Source organism: Mchenga conophoros, linkage group LG3, assembly GCF_057382185.1.
Source record: "Mchenga conophoros isolate Kocher_MC1m ecotype Shallow Benthic linkage group LG3, M_conophoros_male_GT1.1, whole genome shotgun sequence".
Classification (NCBI taxonomy): Eukaryota; Metazoa; Chordata; class Actinopteri; order Cichliformes; family Cichlidae; genus Mchenga; species Mchenga conophoros.
This window is the reverse complement of record NC_140528.1, coordinates 37,765,674-37,783,812: the sequence shown is the minus strand read 5'-3', so window position 1 is coordinate 37,783,812 and position 18,139 is coordinate 37,765,674. Positions and strand designations below refer to the sequence as shown.

At 40.9% G+C, this 18,139-nt stretch overlaps 2 protein-coding genes across 2 annotated transcripts in view; one reads left to right on the top strand and one right to left on the bottom strand.

Annotated features, from left to right (window-relative positions):
* The window catches only part of LOC146578513 (limbic system-associated membrane protein-like), a 75,247-nt gene extending 62,627 nt beyond the window's left edge, over positions 1 to 12,620 (bottom strand). Inside the window, exons 1-2 of the mRNA XM_085250140.1 lie at positions 12,440 to 12,620; positions 11,322 to 11,657 (exon numbers count right to left, since the gene is read on the bottom strand). Of these exons, the coding sequence (XP_085106266.1) occupies positions 11,322 to 11,657; positions 12,440 to 12,620 (517 nt within the window). The remainder of the gene's footprint in view (positions 1 to 11,321; positions 11,658 to 12,439) is intronic.
* The window catches only part of LOC146578510 (hemicentin-2-like), an 871,231-nt gene that overhangs the window by 809,055 nt on the left and 44,037 nt on the right, over positions 1 to 18,139 (top strand). The gene's annotated exons all lie outside the window — the stretch shown is intronic.

Sequence of the window (18,139 nt, the reverse complement as noted above, 5' to 3'; positions counted from 1 at the left end):
GCAGCTCAAAAGCTGTAAAACAGGTTTTGTGTCTTTTCACCTCCACAGGTCACAACATGAAACCTGTTGTGAAGTTTATAAAATAAAGTGTCACTCGGTGGTGCAGCTGTTTGTCAGCTTCTATTTTAGACTTTGTTCTGGTTCTTGTTCAGGTTCCCAGCAGTGGGAGTGTAATGCAGTCACACACACACAGGTGGTGTTAAGGTGGATTCACTTAGTTACAGACAGTGGTGTTATTTCCTGTAACTAAGGGTGTGTTTCACTCCAAAGTTCAGACATTAACCTGCCAGAAGTTGTAAAAGTTACTAATAAAGAGCTTTTCTCTCATTTCACATGTTGTCCACAATCTCCTCGTGATTACCTCTGGAAAGCCCCGTGGCACAGCTCTCCATCCAGTGCAGCTTTATGGTCATTGCTGTGGTTCCAGAATCTTCTCATGATGACCAGTAGGTCCCCAAACAGCATGACCTTTGACCTCAACCCCTGCCTGGGTTGTCAGCTATGGTCCCTACTTCTCGCTGGGTCTCTGAAGGTTTCTCAGGAGATTCCACCCTTGGGATCATTTCTTCCAGCAATGCTCTGCTGCACCTGCATCTCCTCACTAGAGGAAAAACTTCTATTTGGAAAACATGTCAACCATCATCAAACCAAAATTTCCTTTCAGTTCAGTGAACTTCACTTATCAAAAAATATAATTATTTATTATTTATTAATTATATTATTGGTTTATCACGTTTTCACTTTCACTTATAGGCCATCAAAGTGTTTATTATCTTTACCCAAATAATTGGAGCAGAACTTGTTCCATATTCAGTTTTTCAGCAAAACGTGTTTGAGAAAAGATTCATTCTTATATCTGGAGGAATAAATATATTTCAATAAATATTAACGTTAGCCTGCGACTTTGTTCCAGTTTTGAATTTTGGCCCACTGTGTATTTGAGTTTGACACCCCTGATCCATAGCTGGCGATTTTTTGTTTTTATGGGCCGATGGATTTTTTTTGTTTTTTTAGGAAGGGTATATATAATGAAAGGTGTTGGATTGGCCAATTGGTCATGATCGACTCTGGGCTGGACCAATTACAGCCGAGGAGGCCGGATGCACCCTCCCCCTTGTTTAGCAATCACGTGATTTTCGCGCATTGCATGCCGGGAACTCGTGGCAAAACAATCCAAGTACCGCATCAAATGCAAGCATTTGCAGCACCGCAAAACGTTCATTCTCCGGTTCCAATACCTTCTTGTTTTTTCTTTGCCGCACAAAAAAGTCTCGACGAAAAGACAAAGAAAAGATACGAGGAAAAAATCAAAGGAGTGAAAGGGTCAGACCCTTACGAGCACACAGAGGGACCAAAGACGTCAGCGTGCTGCCCAACTTTCACCACGCTCATATTTATAATTATACGGTTCTTGGAGTGAGTGCATACACTCATGAAGTTTAGTAACTTCAGGTCACTGCAACAAGCCCAGGTACAGTTTACCGACGGATGGGTACAGGACCTTGAAATGCACCGTGTAGAACGAAAGACCATCGTACGAACAAAGGTAAGTTTACCAGTCTCACAAATCGTCGTCATAAATACACATTTGTTAACCGTTTATTAAAAAACAGTCAAATGAAGTGGGGACACTTTTGACCCCTGATGGCTCACATTGTATGCAAATCGGGAGGACATCACAAGGGTTAAGTTATTATCCTCTGTAGCCTCATACTTTAGCTTTACTTGGCAAGTGTGAATGCTTTGTGTGCTGACAAACCCTTTTGCATGTAGTGTTTTTATGAAAAGCCTTATAATTGCCTAATTTTGTGTTTTTGTTCTGTTACAAAAGCAGGCATTCTTACTGTTGTTTAATATTTTAATCAAACCTTTAAGTTTAATTCAGCACAAAAAGCCCCACTGTAAACAAATCCACAGAACAGAACCAAACTCAGCAGCCAAACAGTTTGTCCTCAGTGCAGGTTGACATTCAGAAAAACCAGCTGCCTCAGCTTGGATGGGCTGATGTGGTTTCTCCTTAGTATCTGCCCAGTTTTTGAGAAGACCCTCCAAAGGAACAGATGTTGCCACAATGCACAGTCTCCCCTCCATCACCTTCAACAGGTAGGGAAAGACTGTGGCCTTGGCCTCCCACCAGCTCTGTGGGCCTTCTCCTTGTTGGATGAGGGGCTCCTCAAGATAACATTTCATGTCCATCATAACATCAGCTGTAGTATTTCTCTTTGCAGCATCTCCTGTAGCTCTTTCATCAAAGAGGCTCCACACAGCAGACGTCTGTGGCTCCTCCTTCACTTGGCCCTGTAATGGTGGAGCTGGGTGGGAGTGCACTTTGCTGCTGCAGTTATTCTCTGAAGTGCCTCATCAACAGCTCTGTTGTCACTGAATGCAAGCTTTTTAAATCTACCATCCAGTGATGCAGCTTCTGAGTGGACGGTGTTGAACTCCACACACAGAAACTTTTCACACTCACTGCTAATTTTGTTTTACAGTGAAGCCACTCTGCTCTGCTAGTCCCAATATCTTTCACCTGCAGCAGATGCTGCTTCGTTTGCAGCTGTCAGTCATATTTCTGTGTTTTTGTGTCGCACTCTCCTCCACACTGCTGTCTGTCATCTCACAGGTATGATGTGCACAGCGATGCTGAACTTCCAATCCCAGCGTTTCATGTTGCAGGATCAATTCCCATATGAAAATATCAATATCTAATTTGATTACATTTGTTTTTCATTATAAATATGACAGACAAAAGTAAATTCAGCAATTAGCGGGATGGTCTGCAATACCCTGTTAACAGGAACTACACTCACCACCTCTCATTCATGTGCGTGTTACGGCTCTGCAAGAGTGTGAGCCAATGAGAAACCAGAGGCACAAAACTTTAGACCACAAAACACACAATCTGATGTTGGTTTGTAAAGATGTTGCTGATGAGACTTTGTAGAAAGCAGCTGGTCTGAGTGATGTGATCAGAGTGCAGCAGATAATGTCTGACAGCAGTTTGAAGAGCAAATGGATTCTGTTCTGTTCTTCATCATCACCTACCTGACACCTCACACCTGTTTCTCACCTGCAGGTCACACAGGAGGATCTGTTGGACTGAAGGTCAGCCTGTCAGTTCCTGCTGTGCTTCTTGTTGCTGCTGTTTTCTTCATGTAGAGAAAACAAAAACAACAAAGAATCAGGATCCAGCCTCATGTTGAGCTGCAGCAAAATAAAATGTCTGAATCTTTTTAAATCAGCACTCTTAGTCTCCCGCTGGTGGTTTCAGCGTTGTCAGTGAACCTGGGGAACATGAGATGATGCTGGTAACAGAAATCAAAGGGAGTGAACAGCAGACAGGGATCAGCTGCAGGTTTAATACACGTCCTGAATTTGGTTTAGTTTGAAGTTTCTGTAAAATAAAACCAAACGTTGTGATTTGTCTCTTTATGAATAAAGTTGAATTGAATTTCTCTCTGAGCTCCTGCTTCTGTTGTCTGTCAGTGATTTTATCAGTTGGACATCAAGTAAAACTTTGGATAAAATGAAAACTGTGTTCACACAGTGTCTGTAAATCCACGGGTGAAAATAATACATGTAACATTCACACAAGTCCACGAGTGATTGAATGAAATGTGATCATGGAAAAATAAATTCAAAACTATTCAAGACTTTTACCATTAACTGTCATTCTATTATGAAGTAACAGGAAGGTAATAACACTATAATATAATAATAATAAAGAAAATTAAAAAATATGGTATAACAGAGCTCACTGCCTCACACTGTCGATAGCAGCATTTCTTTTTAACCTTATTTCATTTAAGGCTCAGACGATCATCTGTTTTCACTTAAAGTAGTCTAGCTCTGATATCACTTTAGCCTCTGGATGGAGGATTTGCTATGTTAACTTATAGATAATAAACTCAACGTATTACAGACCAAAACCAAACACGTCCGTAGTATAAGACTGGATTTAACTCCCTTCACACCTGTCTCGACACAACAGTCAGGTCAGTCCCTTCCCTTTTAAGAAATCCACCTTAAATGTATTTTAAATGTAAGTGATGCAAAATGAATTTAATATTTTATCTTTAGTTTGTCAGGTAGCATCAGGTCAGATGGATGATGTTGGGTGAGATGGAGCAGACAGAGATGTCATCACAGCTGAGAGGAAGCAAAAGCCTCAACATCCAGGCTTAAAAGTGATGTAGGGAGCTAAAGCTAAAGCTCTGCTTTCTTTGTGTGCTTGTGCTAACAGCAACTAATGAGAAATGTGATGACAATTGTCCAGCTTTGTCCTTTTATATTCTACCAAATGTGAAGTGAACCTGTGGTTATACAGTAACGATAAGAGCATCTTTATTAGTCCCACATGTGGGAAATTTGTTTTGTTACAGCAGGAAGTGGACAGTGCAGTTACATAGCAAACATGAGAGAACACTGGAATAGAATAAGAAACTGTACACAACTGTACCCAATAGAATAGAATAGAATGATAGGATAAAAATAGAATACACATGCTACATACAACTGAGTACAAATACAACGTTGTCAGAAAAAGAGTGTTACACTTAGTCCTATTGCACATGTGTGTGTTTGATCAGCTGCAAAGTCTTTGTGGTGGAGTCTGACAGCAGAGGGGAGGAAATCTCTCCGTCCCACATCGTGGGTGCCGCAGCCACTGAAGGAGCTGCTCTGAAGCGCTATAAAGGTTTGTGATGATCAATACAGGTTTACAGCTCAGATCATACTGAGTTCATTATGACTGATATAAATATGTGATAGAATAATAATAAATTGAGTAAATTGTGATTGACAAACAGTTTTAAAGAGAAAGTTTGTTAGTTTAAATTGTGTGAAAGGTCAGAGATGGAGAGAACACCAGGCTGGGGCTGAATATCAGTGTATTACATGCAAATCTGATTGGATGACAGGACAGAGCATAAACTGAAGCTGGCATGGATGTTCTGGGTCTCCTGCCTCTGTGAGATCAGCAGGTCAAAGATTCAATAGCAAAACTTGGTTGTTCCAGCAGCGACGCCGAGGGCAGTGAGCTCTAAAAGCCTCCCAGATGAAAACGTGCCCGATCGAGAGGTGATCTGCTGCTGATGGGTGACGAACCTACTCAGGTCTCCAGCTCTTATCAGAGGAGGCAGTGAAGACACCTGAGCTTCAAGGCAGTCGGGCTGGGCGAGTCTGTGATTACATACTTTTATCTAAGTACAATCTGAGTATTTTACCTGTAAGTAATCTTACAGTATTATGTTATATTGTGAGTCCTTCTTACAGATCTTCCTAGGTTGAAAATTAAACAGTACTAAATGTAACAAGTAGACAGCAGCACTAAAGTCATCAGTTTAATGGACACAGAGGAAGCTTTTCAAAGGCTTAAGAAGAATAACATGATGCTAGAACATCACATTTTATAATATGACAGTAAAAATAACTCACAGAGATCATCTTCTATGTTTTCCTCCATAAGGGCGGCGAGCCTGGGTCCAGCTATTTGAGTGGTGCCTTGTTTTGGTGAAGCTTTTGAATTGCTTGGCCTTTGAGGCCTGCATGGAGCTCAGGCTGACACTAAGCACAGAAAAGGCCCACAGTGGGTGCACACACAGGATACAGATCTGTCAGTTCATGATCAACAACCACTGACCAAAGCCCACTGATCTCTGACCTCCCAGCCCATTCTTCCTTCAGTGGGCTGCTTTCAGTCATTATGCAAATGTTCTGTTTATAAGATTGAGGAAACCTGCAGTCAGCTGAGACTGAAGAAGTCACCTGGATGAGTGACGAAACGTTTCTCCCACAAAACGCTGCGTCCAGATGAACAGAATCAACTTTTGGAGATTTACTTACCTGGATGATTGAGCATGCATCAAGACGTTTGGCAGCTGTAGCAGTCGTGTAAAATTCCCTCTGTGGCAGAAAATCTCACAGATGCAGTCTTGATACCAATAGATGGATAAAAACTGGAGGAAATCCTCAGAGGCCTTGAAAACTCCTAAATGGAAGTAGCTTCTTCTGCTGGGTCTATTCTGTTGGTCTGAGACTGGCTTCCCTTCATTTGCTTCCTGTTAAATCCAGAATTGAATTCAAAATCCTGCTCCTCACATACAAGGTCTTAAATAATCAGGCCCCATCTTATCTTAATGACCTTGTAGTACCATATCACCCTATTAGAGCACTTCGCTCTCGCTCTGCAGGCCTACTTGTTGTTCCTAGAGTATTTAAAAGTAGAATGGGAGGCAGAGCCTTCAGTTTTCAGGCCCCTCTTCTGTGGAACCAGCTTCCAGTTTGGATTCGGGAGACAGACACTATCTCTACTTTCAAGATTAGGCTTCAAACTTTCCTTTTTGCTAAAGCATATAGTTAGGGCTGGACCAGGTGACCCTGAATCCTCCCTTAGTTATGCTGCAGTAGACGTAGGCTGCCGGGGATTCCCATGAAGCATTGAGTTTTTCCTTTCCTTACCTTTATGGTTATGTAAGTTCCAGATGGAAGGTGATCATCGGTTGGAGATTGAATGGGGACGACTACAAGACTGGTTGTCCCTACCTATGCCCCATTTCCAATCAGGCTGTGCTTACTTGTGTGATGAAGTTTCTGCATCTAGAAGAGCTAAATTCGTTTTTTGTAGAAATTATTATTATTGTAATTAATTATACATTTTTGTAGCTGTAGGAGTGGGAAGCCTTTTACGTCATTTTTGTTTCCTTTCTACAAGGCTTTGTTTGTTGTGTTAGATGTGTCCCTCTGATGTTCCTCTAAAGACAAATAAAACATTTTGTTTTGGTGAAACTGTAAAACTTGCTGTGGCATTGGTGCTTGAATGGGGAAGTCATTTTTTGTGTTGCATACATCTCTGGGCAGATATTTGGGCAGTAATTTTGAACACCATGTAAAAATGTCAGTGGACATAATGCAAAACCCAATGCTTCAAATCACAGCATCTAAAACCAAAATTGTGCCAAAGATGCCTCATTTCTGTTTAATAGGATAAAACAATGCTAGCTATGTTATAGACACAGTAACCCAAGGAAAGCAGTAAGTACACTGACTGACATTGTTACTATGACAACAACAAGCTGACATTTGGACAAAAAAAACTACTAAAAAACTAAAAATACTTATTTTCCACCCTGATTTACGAATAAATTCTTTACAAATCCTACCATGTGGATTCATGGATATTTTTTTTCACATTCTGTCTCTCACAGTTGAAGTGTACCTCTGGTGCAAATTACTGACCTCTGTCATCATTTCAAGTGGGGGAACTTGCACAATCGGTGGCTGACTAAATACTTTTTTGCCCCACTGTATGCCTCGCCATCACCAGTGTGTGACTGGGTGGATGACTGAATATAGTGTAAAGCGCTTTGGGGTCCATAGGGACTAGTAAAGCGCTATAGAAATTCAGACCATTTACCGTTTATGTAAACACCAAACAAAGTCCTGCACACAGTGAGTTTAGTACACTGGGTGTGTTATCTGTTAGTAATCGTGTTGAACATTATAAAAGTGTCACAAAAGGTTGATTCTGTTTATCTGGACGCATTCAATTGGAGAAATGCTTTGTCACTCTTCCAAGTGATTTCTTCAGTTCCATTCGATTCCTTCTTGTGGGACATGCATGGAACAATTCACCCAGGAGGCATCCTCATCAGATGCCCAAACCACCTCAACTGGTTTCTTTCGATGTGAAGGAGCAGCAGCTCTACCCTGAGCCCCTCCAATAGCCAAACTGCTCACCCTATCTCTAAGGCAGAGGCCAACCACTCTTTGGAGGAAGCCCATTTCTGCCACTTCTATCCACAATCTCAATCGCTATCCGAAAGAATAATGATCATTGATCAATGACCATTTAATCAGTGTCCATGTGCACCATTAACAGAGAGAGTTGTGGAATAGCTGCAATCACAGCATTGTAAAATCTGACTGAGTGATCTGAGTGAGCTCAGCCTTCACTTTCTACAGGGAGATGTTGTTTTCAGGCACAGAAGTAAAGACATGTTTACCCACAGCATTCAGTTACAGAGGAAGACGTTGCTCTAAGGCACTTCAGAAACAGAGGTTTGTCTGTTATTGGAGGGACAAAAACAATGAAAAGAGAATTCAACAGGTACATGTAAATCTTTATTAACACTTACACACTTACATAGTGCTCATATTTCATTCAATCACAGAAGGAATTCACTGATTGTCATTGTCTTTAAAAAACAAACTCTTATAAGGCACACATGAACTGAGAAAAACCCCACAAACACCAAGAGGATGTTTCAAGAAGGCCACAGAGAGAAGAGTACAGAAGTGGAGCAGTTCAGTGATGTAGGTGGAGGCGTCACACCATCAGGCCATGAAAGTATGAACCATGATTTGAACCTGAAACAGTGCAGAAGCTCTAACAGTGGAGAGATGTTTGGAGTTAAAGCTTTGGTCAGACCAGAGATCAGAGCATCAGTTCATCACACTGTCCTCACTGCTGTAATATTAATGCCACACTGTTGTTCTTTCATGTGCTGATGTGATGTACTCATGTTTACATGTTAGTGTTACTGACCATTAAGTTCTGTAGGAACCACACATTCACACACAGCATACACGGATAAATAAAAAACACCCGTTGATGTCTTTGGACTGTGGGAGGAAGTCAGAGACCCAGAATCCACTTCAGGAGATACATGTATGACCTTTGTTCCTCATGCGCTCCATGTGTTACTTTACTAATTCACAGGAGGAGTCTGTTTCTGTGGGCAACAGGATGACTTCACTGCTTCACTGCTGTCTCATTACAAATCCACACAAACATGATGTGTATATTTATACATTATGAGTGGCAATTTTCCCTAAAATCACAATGTTTCTAACTTGAGCCAAACTGGTGGATCTGAAAATCCATCTAAACAAATGAGTCAAACTTCACCCAAAAGAGCATCAGTGTACAAAAGTTTGCATCATCTATACAACAGTATAAATGTGAAAATATGTTTCATATTTTTGAGTCTTATGGGTCTGTTTATGAAAAGTAATCAGGTCTCAACCCAGCAAAGTTGTTCAGGATGTTTTGCTGGTGTCAAAGGTCAAAGCAGTTTAAATCTGACCTGAACAGTGTGTCATCTTAAAGAAAAGTTGAAGAGGTTGTCAAACTTCTCAGTGCAGGATCAGAGAGAGACGTTTACAGTTTGTACAATCTGTTAAACTGGGTAAGATTGGTTTACAAACTAAAAACAATGTCAGCCAAAGAGATGATTTTTATACAAAGTGTTTTCCAGTGGACTGTACTTAAAGAAGAAAAAGTCACATGAAGCTAATAAACAATCACACCAACATAAAATAGTTAATTTGTCTAACCTGAAGCTCCAACACTCACTGACTCTGAGATCAGAAATTCATGTGTGTTTGTAACACAGTTTGACTTTGTGTCAGTAAATCTCATGAACAAGATGAATAAACTGTAGTTCAGAGTCACTGACAGCACAGACACACACTGTTGGTCCGAGTCTGAACATGATGATCATCAGAGTCGACTGCTGGATGTTCAGGAGAGTTTCTGTCTGTCCTCAGATCGTCCGACTCACAGTTCATCTCTGTCTCCTCCTGGCTGACCTGCAGGTGAGAAACAGCTGTGAGGTGTCCTCTTCTAGTTCAGGAGATTAGATGAAAAAATCATTCATAATATTTATAAAGTGAGAAAATGTTAATGTTGATTTTTCTGCTTTTTATTTAAAAACATGATCTGACCAAAACTGCAGTCTGGAATCTTGCTTTCACCATAAAAAAAATCATATTTTTTTTAAATACACAGGTCTAACAGCTGCTTCGGGGTCAGAGGTCATGTTGGGTTGATCCAGCTGTTCTTTATAATTTGACCTGTTTGGCTGCAGACTGTGAGAGCTCATTAAAACATGTCTGAGACTTTTGGAAGGTCAAATCCTCGAGTCTCTGAAAACGTGTTTGTTTATTATGAGGCTGAAACATCTGAACCTGTGATTCAGTGACAACAGCTCTGTCACACCAAACACTGTGTACACAGTTTACTACTTTTATATACGAAGCACTTCAAACAGTGCAATATATCAATACCATGCAATATATAATACTATATACCAAACATCATACTTACAGTTTGATATAATTGTTCAAAACAACCAAACATCTAAAAAAAACTGACTTTTTAGGTTTCTACACTGAATAAATATCCAAAAACATTTTGACTGGTTAAAATCACGTTTGCAGAAGATTTGGTGGTTTCCTGGTGTAGAGTTACTAGAGTTAGAATAGAGTTAATATTCCTTCTTTAATAATCCTTTGTTGTGCTCACTGCTTGTTTTATTCCTGTGTTTGATGATCAGAGTCTCTGTAAGTCATGAGTGTCAATGAACGATCAAATGAGAAACTCCAGGAAGTGCTGAGTGGACTGTGCCATGGGGGAAATATGATGTTGTTTATGTTTAATATTTATGCTGTTTAGCTTACATTTGAGTTATTCTGGATTTGATTAATTGACCTGTTAACATACACCAGGTCACCAGTGCATTACTTAAAGCTTTAGCAACATGCTAATTAAACATATGTTCAAGAAATAAAAAATATTAACTTCATCTGATCCAACATTCAGATTATTTTAAATGTGCGAGTCTGTAATCTCAGTGACTAACAGAGAACCTGAGTGTAAATGTGACCAGATGAAGTGTGAGGTTGTGAGAAAGTCTCTGACTGCATTCATAGATGTGTCCTTTCAGCTGCTCGCTCTGATCCAACCTTTGGTCTCTAAGAAGAGGCTTCAGGGAGACGTTTGCTACGTTGGACTGTAGGACCATCAGAAATGTGTGCAGTAACAAAACAGGCAGCACTGAAAGCAGCTCTAAGTGTTTGTGTTGTTCAATGATTTGTGCACAACAACAACAATGGGACCTCTCTCATCCATCAGTCACCATGTGGACATTTTTCTGACACACTTTGAAGCTGATGGACGTTTTGTGTCTGCACTAAGTACGTTTTCAGCAGCTATGGCACCGGCAGGATTCACTTTCACAGACTCACAACCACCAGCTCCACCCCTCCCCTCCCCCTCCAGCTGTAGGCTTTAACATTGAGTTTCCCCACACATGTTTACAGACGAGTTAGAGAGCAAGAGAAGAAGAGACATAAATGTCTTTGTTTCTGCTCTAACCAAACAATGCTGCTCTACAACTCTAGACTACCAGCCACAAAGACAACAGCTGGAGAAACATCTGTCTACCTCTGACATCCACCAGCTCATCCATACAACAAACACACATCAACAACCAGGAAGCAGCTTCACCTCTGATCACACACACTCAACTCTACTCACTCACCTGGAGGATCAACATGAAGATAGATGATGCTGATGGACATCCATCGCCATGTATCTTCCATGAACACACGACACTCGTATGTTCCAGTGTCATTAATCGTCACATCCTTCAGAATCAAAGACACGTCTCCATCCTTCATCTGTCTGTCCTGCAGATCCACACGGTTCTTAAAAGATGGATGCTGGTAAAATGGATCAAAGTGACCATCCCAGTGCAAAATGACAACTTCTGACTGCAGGTAAACTTTTGTCCACTTTAAAAATATGATGTTGTTGTTTGGAGCTCGACATGTCAGAGTGACGTCCTGTCCAGACTCAGCTGTGATGTTTTTCTGGTCTGAAAGAGGAAACAACACAGAGCAGAGAGGTTAAAGGTCAAAGTACAATTATGATCAGAATGATTGACTTTAAATATTTTGTTTATTTCCTTTGACATTTGAGTTTTTAGTCATGTTGGATTTAATGAACCTCTGAATATACATACACTTATTCTTCTTTTTTATACTAAGTTAATATACTGTGTTGTGTTGTTTGTTACGTTGTGATGTGTCATATCGTGTTGTGTTGTGTTATATGTAGTGCCGACGTAGGACAGTTTTTCCAATTTCATTGTACTACTGTACTATGTATGACTGTGCAATGACAATAAAGAGTTATCTTATCTTATCTTATCTTATCTTAACATCCAGCAGGTCACCAGTGACCCACTGAGGGGGAATTTTAGCCTCATGCTAAACATGCAAAGTGTCAGAAACTACAAGATGTTAGCTTCCACAGAACAACAACATGTGCTGATAATAAGTGAACATAATGTGTGAGAGAAAGCAGCCTCTCATTATAAGACACTGTGAGTCTCTGCATGCTGCCTTTATGGAGCTACAGCTGTTTGTATACACTGAACAAGAAGCTTTGTAGCTGCATCCTGACTCCTGACACTACAACACATCACACTGACACACACATTACACTTCTTTGTCTCTGTCACAGCTGGATTACAGATGTTAAGTGTCCACCCAGCCTGGTGTCTCCTTCACACACAGACAAACTGAATCCAGATGAAAATAATCCTCCTGTACTTCTTGTTATCTCAGAGAGAACCTCAGTTTAGTTCAATCTCACCTGCAGAGACGAAGACAAGGACAAACAGCAAAGTGCAGCAGAGCAGCGCAGTGCCAGCAGGCATCTCTGTGTCAGTATTTGTGCTGATCCGACTCTTAGTTTGTAATAAAGCTGAAAGTCTGCTTTGAAGAACAGATCTGACTTTCAGCAGCTCACTCTTACCCTGTAGTTTGTGGTTCATTTAAGAACCTTGGAAACCTTGGCTGTTTAGTTGAATAAACAGGTATTATCAGGCTGACGTCAGCATGATGTCATAAACACACGATAAAACATCAGAGTTTTAGTACAGCCTCTTGTTCTCTCCTGTAGTCTGAGTGTAGCCATTATAACAGTGAGACGGCACTGCCACCATGAGGTCAAACTGGAGCATTGCAGGTAATAATTCTCATCCTGAACACTGTTGGAACATCAGACCTCCTCACGCTTTGAACTCATTGTGATTCTAAATATTTCTAGTTTCACTTTGACCCCAACCCTAACCCTGAAATGGGCTGTACAGCTTTTATACTTTGACAATGACAAAATATTATTATCTTCTCCCAAATCCAACGTGGCAGTCTGCTGCGAATCCTCCCCGTCCACATCCGACCTCCCCTGGTATCTGCTCCTCCTGGAATCAGAAACACATGGACACAAAAACACATCCTGCCTTGATTATCTAATGTTATCCTTCAGCTTATTCTAAGGCCCAGTTCAGGACGTCATGTTTGGACTTCCTGACCCAGAGACTTATAGAAAACAATTATCAGTGTATGTGTAAAAATCCTCTGCACTCTGCGTGTACCTGCAATATTTCAGATCCAGACAATATCGCTGAATGAATCTGTTAACTCTGAAAACACAGAGTCAACTCATTTATGAGCACATTTGCATTATGTATATATTCATTTAATAAAACAGCTTTATTTAATTTTTTTTAGAAACAATTTATAATTTTGCCTTTCACACCTATTTTCCGTGTGAACAAAAGAACGTTCAGCTGTTATCAGGTTCCTCTCCTGTCTCGGTTGTGGAGTGTATGTAGACGACCCACGAACAGACATAGGCAGAGAGATGGAACTTGAAACCAAAAGCGAGCCTTTATTTGGCTGGTGACAGGAGAACTAAGAAACCTATGAACAACTATGACATACTGTGATAATATGAGGGCACTATGACACACACTATGACTCTGTGACTATGAGGACATGGTGGTGGGAACACAGACGAAGCAACAATGAACAAAGGGAGACAGAAGACTTACATACACATATGAGGTGATGGGGAAGTGGAGGCACCTGGGAAAAAAGCTGACACAAATGGACATAATGACATCACATGGGGAAGAGTAAAACTAAACACATTGGCTGTGTCCAAATCAATGACTGTAGAAAACATGGACGACGCGACAGCGCCTCCTCCCATTGTGCAAAAATGAAGCCAAACAACCTGCCTGCTGCACAGCTGGCTTATGGCACTAACAGGCACATACCTCCCTCTAGTGGTCACATTAAGTTCAAACATGGAAAAAGTGTTGGCTACCTATAACATAGTCCTGGGATCACTTCCGGGCCATTCACCCCCCCCCCCCCCCCCCCCCCCTCACACATTGACCCATGTGACCTCAGTAACTCAGTTGACAGCAGGGTGGGTCATCCACTCTCAGGACCTCCGCCAGCATCACAACCTCACTGGGAGTTAAACACCCGAGACTCTCCATCAGCTTTCAGAACTGAAGAGGTGAAGCGCAGTTTGCTTGTTAACGTGTTGACGCCGTCCAGCCCCACGCACGGGGCGATCCGCTGTAGCTCGTTAACGGAGATTTGCCGTGTTGTGGCGTTAACGTCATTTCAACGAGATTAACGCTGACAGCACTAGTGAGAACACAACGAATATGACTGCACATTGACGCCGACATCATCCTAGTGCAAAGACAAGTGGAAGCAGACAAAAACAACAAGCACGCATGCTACAAACTTTACCCGAGTCATTTAGACAGCCGTTAGCACATGATTCTCCTTATGGGGACCTGATATGTTTAATATGCTGCTGAGAATATAGCCCAGAAGAAGCGGATAGTATAGCTTTTATTTTGGAAAGAGCCATTTCTCTGTAATAAACTCTCTTTTCCAAAGATGAGTGATTCCTCAATCAGATACAGGGCTTGCAATATCGCTAGCCCGACGTCCCGGAGCTAGCGATTTTTTCAGTCGGGCTACCAAAATCTATCTCTTCCCTGCCCGTCGGGCTATTGTAGGAAAAATATATGTCAATGCTTTTGCATTCTTTCGGAAATGTAGCTGGGTAATTATGTCATTGGCATCGGTGAGCCACTGTCAATATGTGACATATTGAAGTCGCGTTTGAATTTGCGCTTGTTTTTTTGCTTTCACTTTGCAATCGTGCGAACTGTGTATAGAGAGCGACAGCACTGATCTGTGAGTGATGATAATTTGTGCACCAATTCCTCTGACATCGTCTTATTAATCGTTAGCTTTCTATGCAAACATGACAAGTGAAATCTCCCGCAGCTTAAACATGTGAGAGGTTGATCGCGCAGAGAATCGCTGAGCTTATGTGAGTGCGTGTGTAAAAGCAGCAGGATTTATATTTCAGTTCTGCTGAGCCAAATAAGACAGGTCAGGGTGAAGAAGTGACAGCCAAAGAAAAGCTTACCACAAAACGGAGAAGTTATGACAAATCAGACTATAAGGCAAAAAGAAAGTGCAGCTTTATGGTTTCATGGACAAAATAATTTCTGTGGCTGCAATATGACGAGCTAAATAACCAGGGCTGCACATAAGTGGTCCGCAGGTGCGCATTCGCTGTCAAAATAAAAAACACGCACAAGGGTTAGGGTTAAATTTAAAAACTGTACTTTTGAGTTAAAATATATATTTATAATTTTAATAAATGACCAATTAAAAATGCATGAACATTTTTTTGTATCGAAAAAATATCGAACCGTGACACCAAAGTATCGAACCGAACCGTGAATTTTGTGTATCGTTGCACCCCTAATATATATATATATATTAGGGGTGCAACGATATTCGTATCGATATTGAACCGTTCGATACAGTGCTTTCGGTTCGGTACGCATATGTATCGAACAATACAACATTTGTAATTTATTTTATCAATTTTCCTTCTGACGATGCTGTCTGTGTTGAGCGCTCAGTGAATCTGTGTTCGACTACTCCGCCTAGGCTGCACTGTCGAGCGCAGATCCACTGAGCGCTCAACACAGACAGCATCGTCAGAAGGAAGAGCGCAGGGCAAGCTAGCGAGACAGAAGTTAAGCTCTACTTGCAACAGGCAAATTGAACCTCATTCAGATCTGGCGTTTGGAATTATTTTGGTTTTAATGTGACGTATGACCCTGAAGCGAGTCATGGACTAAAGTAAAACAGTATGTTGGATGTGCCATGCAATGCTCAATTACATGGGTGGGAACTAGTGTGTTAGCGCAGTTAGCTCGTTAACGTGTTGGCCGTCTAGCCCCATGCACGGGGCGATCGGCGGTAGCTCGTTAACGGAGATTTGCCGTGTTGTGGCGTTAAGGTCATTTCAACGAGATTAACCTGAAAGCACTAGTGGGAACACAACGAATATGACTGCACATTTACGCCGACATCATCCTAGTGCAAAGACAAGTGGAAGCAGACAAAAAAAAGCAAGCATGCTACTAACTTTAGCCGAGTCATTTAGACAGCTGTTAGCACATGATTCTCCTTATGCTGCTGAGAATATAGCCCAGAAGAAGCGGATAGTATAGCTTTTATTTTGGAAAGAGCCATTTCTCTGTAATAAACTCTCTTTTCCAAAGATGAGTGATTCCTCAATCAGATACAGGGCTTGCAATATCGCTAGCCCGACGTCCCGGAGCTAGCGATTTTTTCAGTCGGGCTACCAAAATCTATCTCTTCCCTGCCCGTCGGGCTATTGTAGGAAAAATCTATGTCAATGCTTTTGCATTCTTTCAGAAATGTAGCTGGGTAATTATGTCATTGGCATCGGTGAGCCACTGTCAATATGTGACATATTGAAGTCGCGTTTGAATTTGCGCTTGTTTTTTTGCTTTCACTTTGCAATCGTGCGAACTGTGTATAGAGAGCGACAGCACTGATCTGTGAGTGATGATAATTTGTGCACCAATTCCTCTGACATCGTCTTATTAATCGTTAGCTTACTATGCAAACATGACAAGTGAAATCTCCCGCAGCAAGCTTAAACATGTGAGAGGTTGATCGCGCAGAGAATCGCTGAGCTTATGTGAGTGCGTGTGTAAAAGCAGCAGGATTTATATTTCAGTTCTGCTGAGCCAAATAAGACAGGTCAGGGTGAAGAAGTGACAGCCAAAGAAAAGCTTACCACAAAACGGAGAAGTTATGACAAATCAGACTATAAGGCAAAAAGAAAGTGCAGCTTTATGGTTTCATGGACAAAATAATTTCTGTGGCTGCAATATGACGAGCTAAATAACCAGGGCTGCACATAAGTGGTCCGCAGGTGCGCATTCGCTGTCAAAATAAAAAACACGCACAAGGGTTAGGGTTAAATTTAAAAACTGTACTTTTGAGTTAAAATATATATTTATAATTTTAATAAATGACCAATTAAAAATGCATGAACATTTTTTTGTATCGAAAAAATATCGAACCGTGACACCAAAGTATCGAACCGAACCGAACCGTGAATCTTGTGTATCGTTGCACCCCTAAAAAATTATATATATATATATATATATATATATATATATATATATATATATATAATTTTTTTGGGGTGGTTTTGGTTGCATTTTTCAGGATTTATGTTCTAAAACATCTGCAGCTCCATGACACTGAAACAAACCAATTACCATGCAGTACAGCAATTTTACATTTTTTCACATTTAATAATCACTTTTTAGTTTAGAGTCCAGTGCGTATGATTAAAAAAAACTGCTGTTGTTTCAACTGGTCAGTTTCAGTCTTCTGACTCTCCACCTTTGCTTCATGCTCTAATGCAAGTGCAAAATGAACTGTGCAAGATCTTCTTCCTTCCGCCATCAATTTCTCTGGAAATTACAGCAATATTGTCATGTCACAAATTACCATTAAGCATAGTCTCACTACCCGACCCAACACTTTACCTTGGATCTAGCTTTTTATACCATGACAGAAAGAGGGGTGAATGAGTACTTACTTACTTAAGTACTTACTTAAGTACGGAGGCATAAAGGGGATGATATGATAGTTCTATAAATCTTCTAACATGGTGGAATCAACATGTTGTTTAGTTTATGTTCAAGGGCAGTGTGAGTACCAGTCAAATGCAGTGTGGACGGGGTTGTTGGAGTGCAGTCTGCTCGTGGTCTGATCTGTGGAAAAAGAACAAAGAAAACTGCAATGATCTCCATTCAGTCACTGAAAACATAACAGCATCTGTGTCATCTGCAAACGTCAATGATTTTTCTACCTGCAGACAGAAAAATAAATCACTGAGCCGACACAAAGTATAAATAAATGTAACTCTAGAAACATGGATGAAAACAAGAGAGGACAAAGCAGAAAGAAGAACAGAACACTGAATGTTGTTTAAGGTCAGACTCTGAGGTGAGGTTAAGGTTCTTCTCACCATTTTGGACTAAGTTTAAAGAAGTGACTATTTTACTGTGGACAGGCTCAATTCTCTAACAATATACTACACTCTGCTTTTTAACATGACCACAGAAAG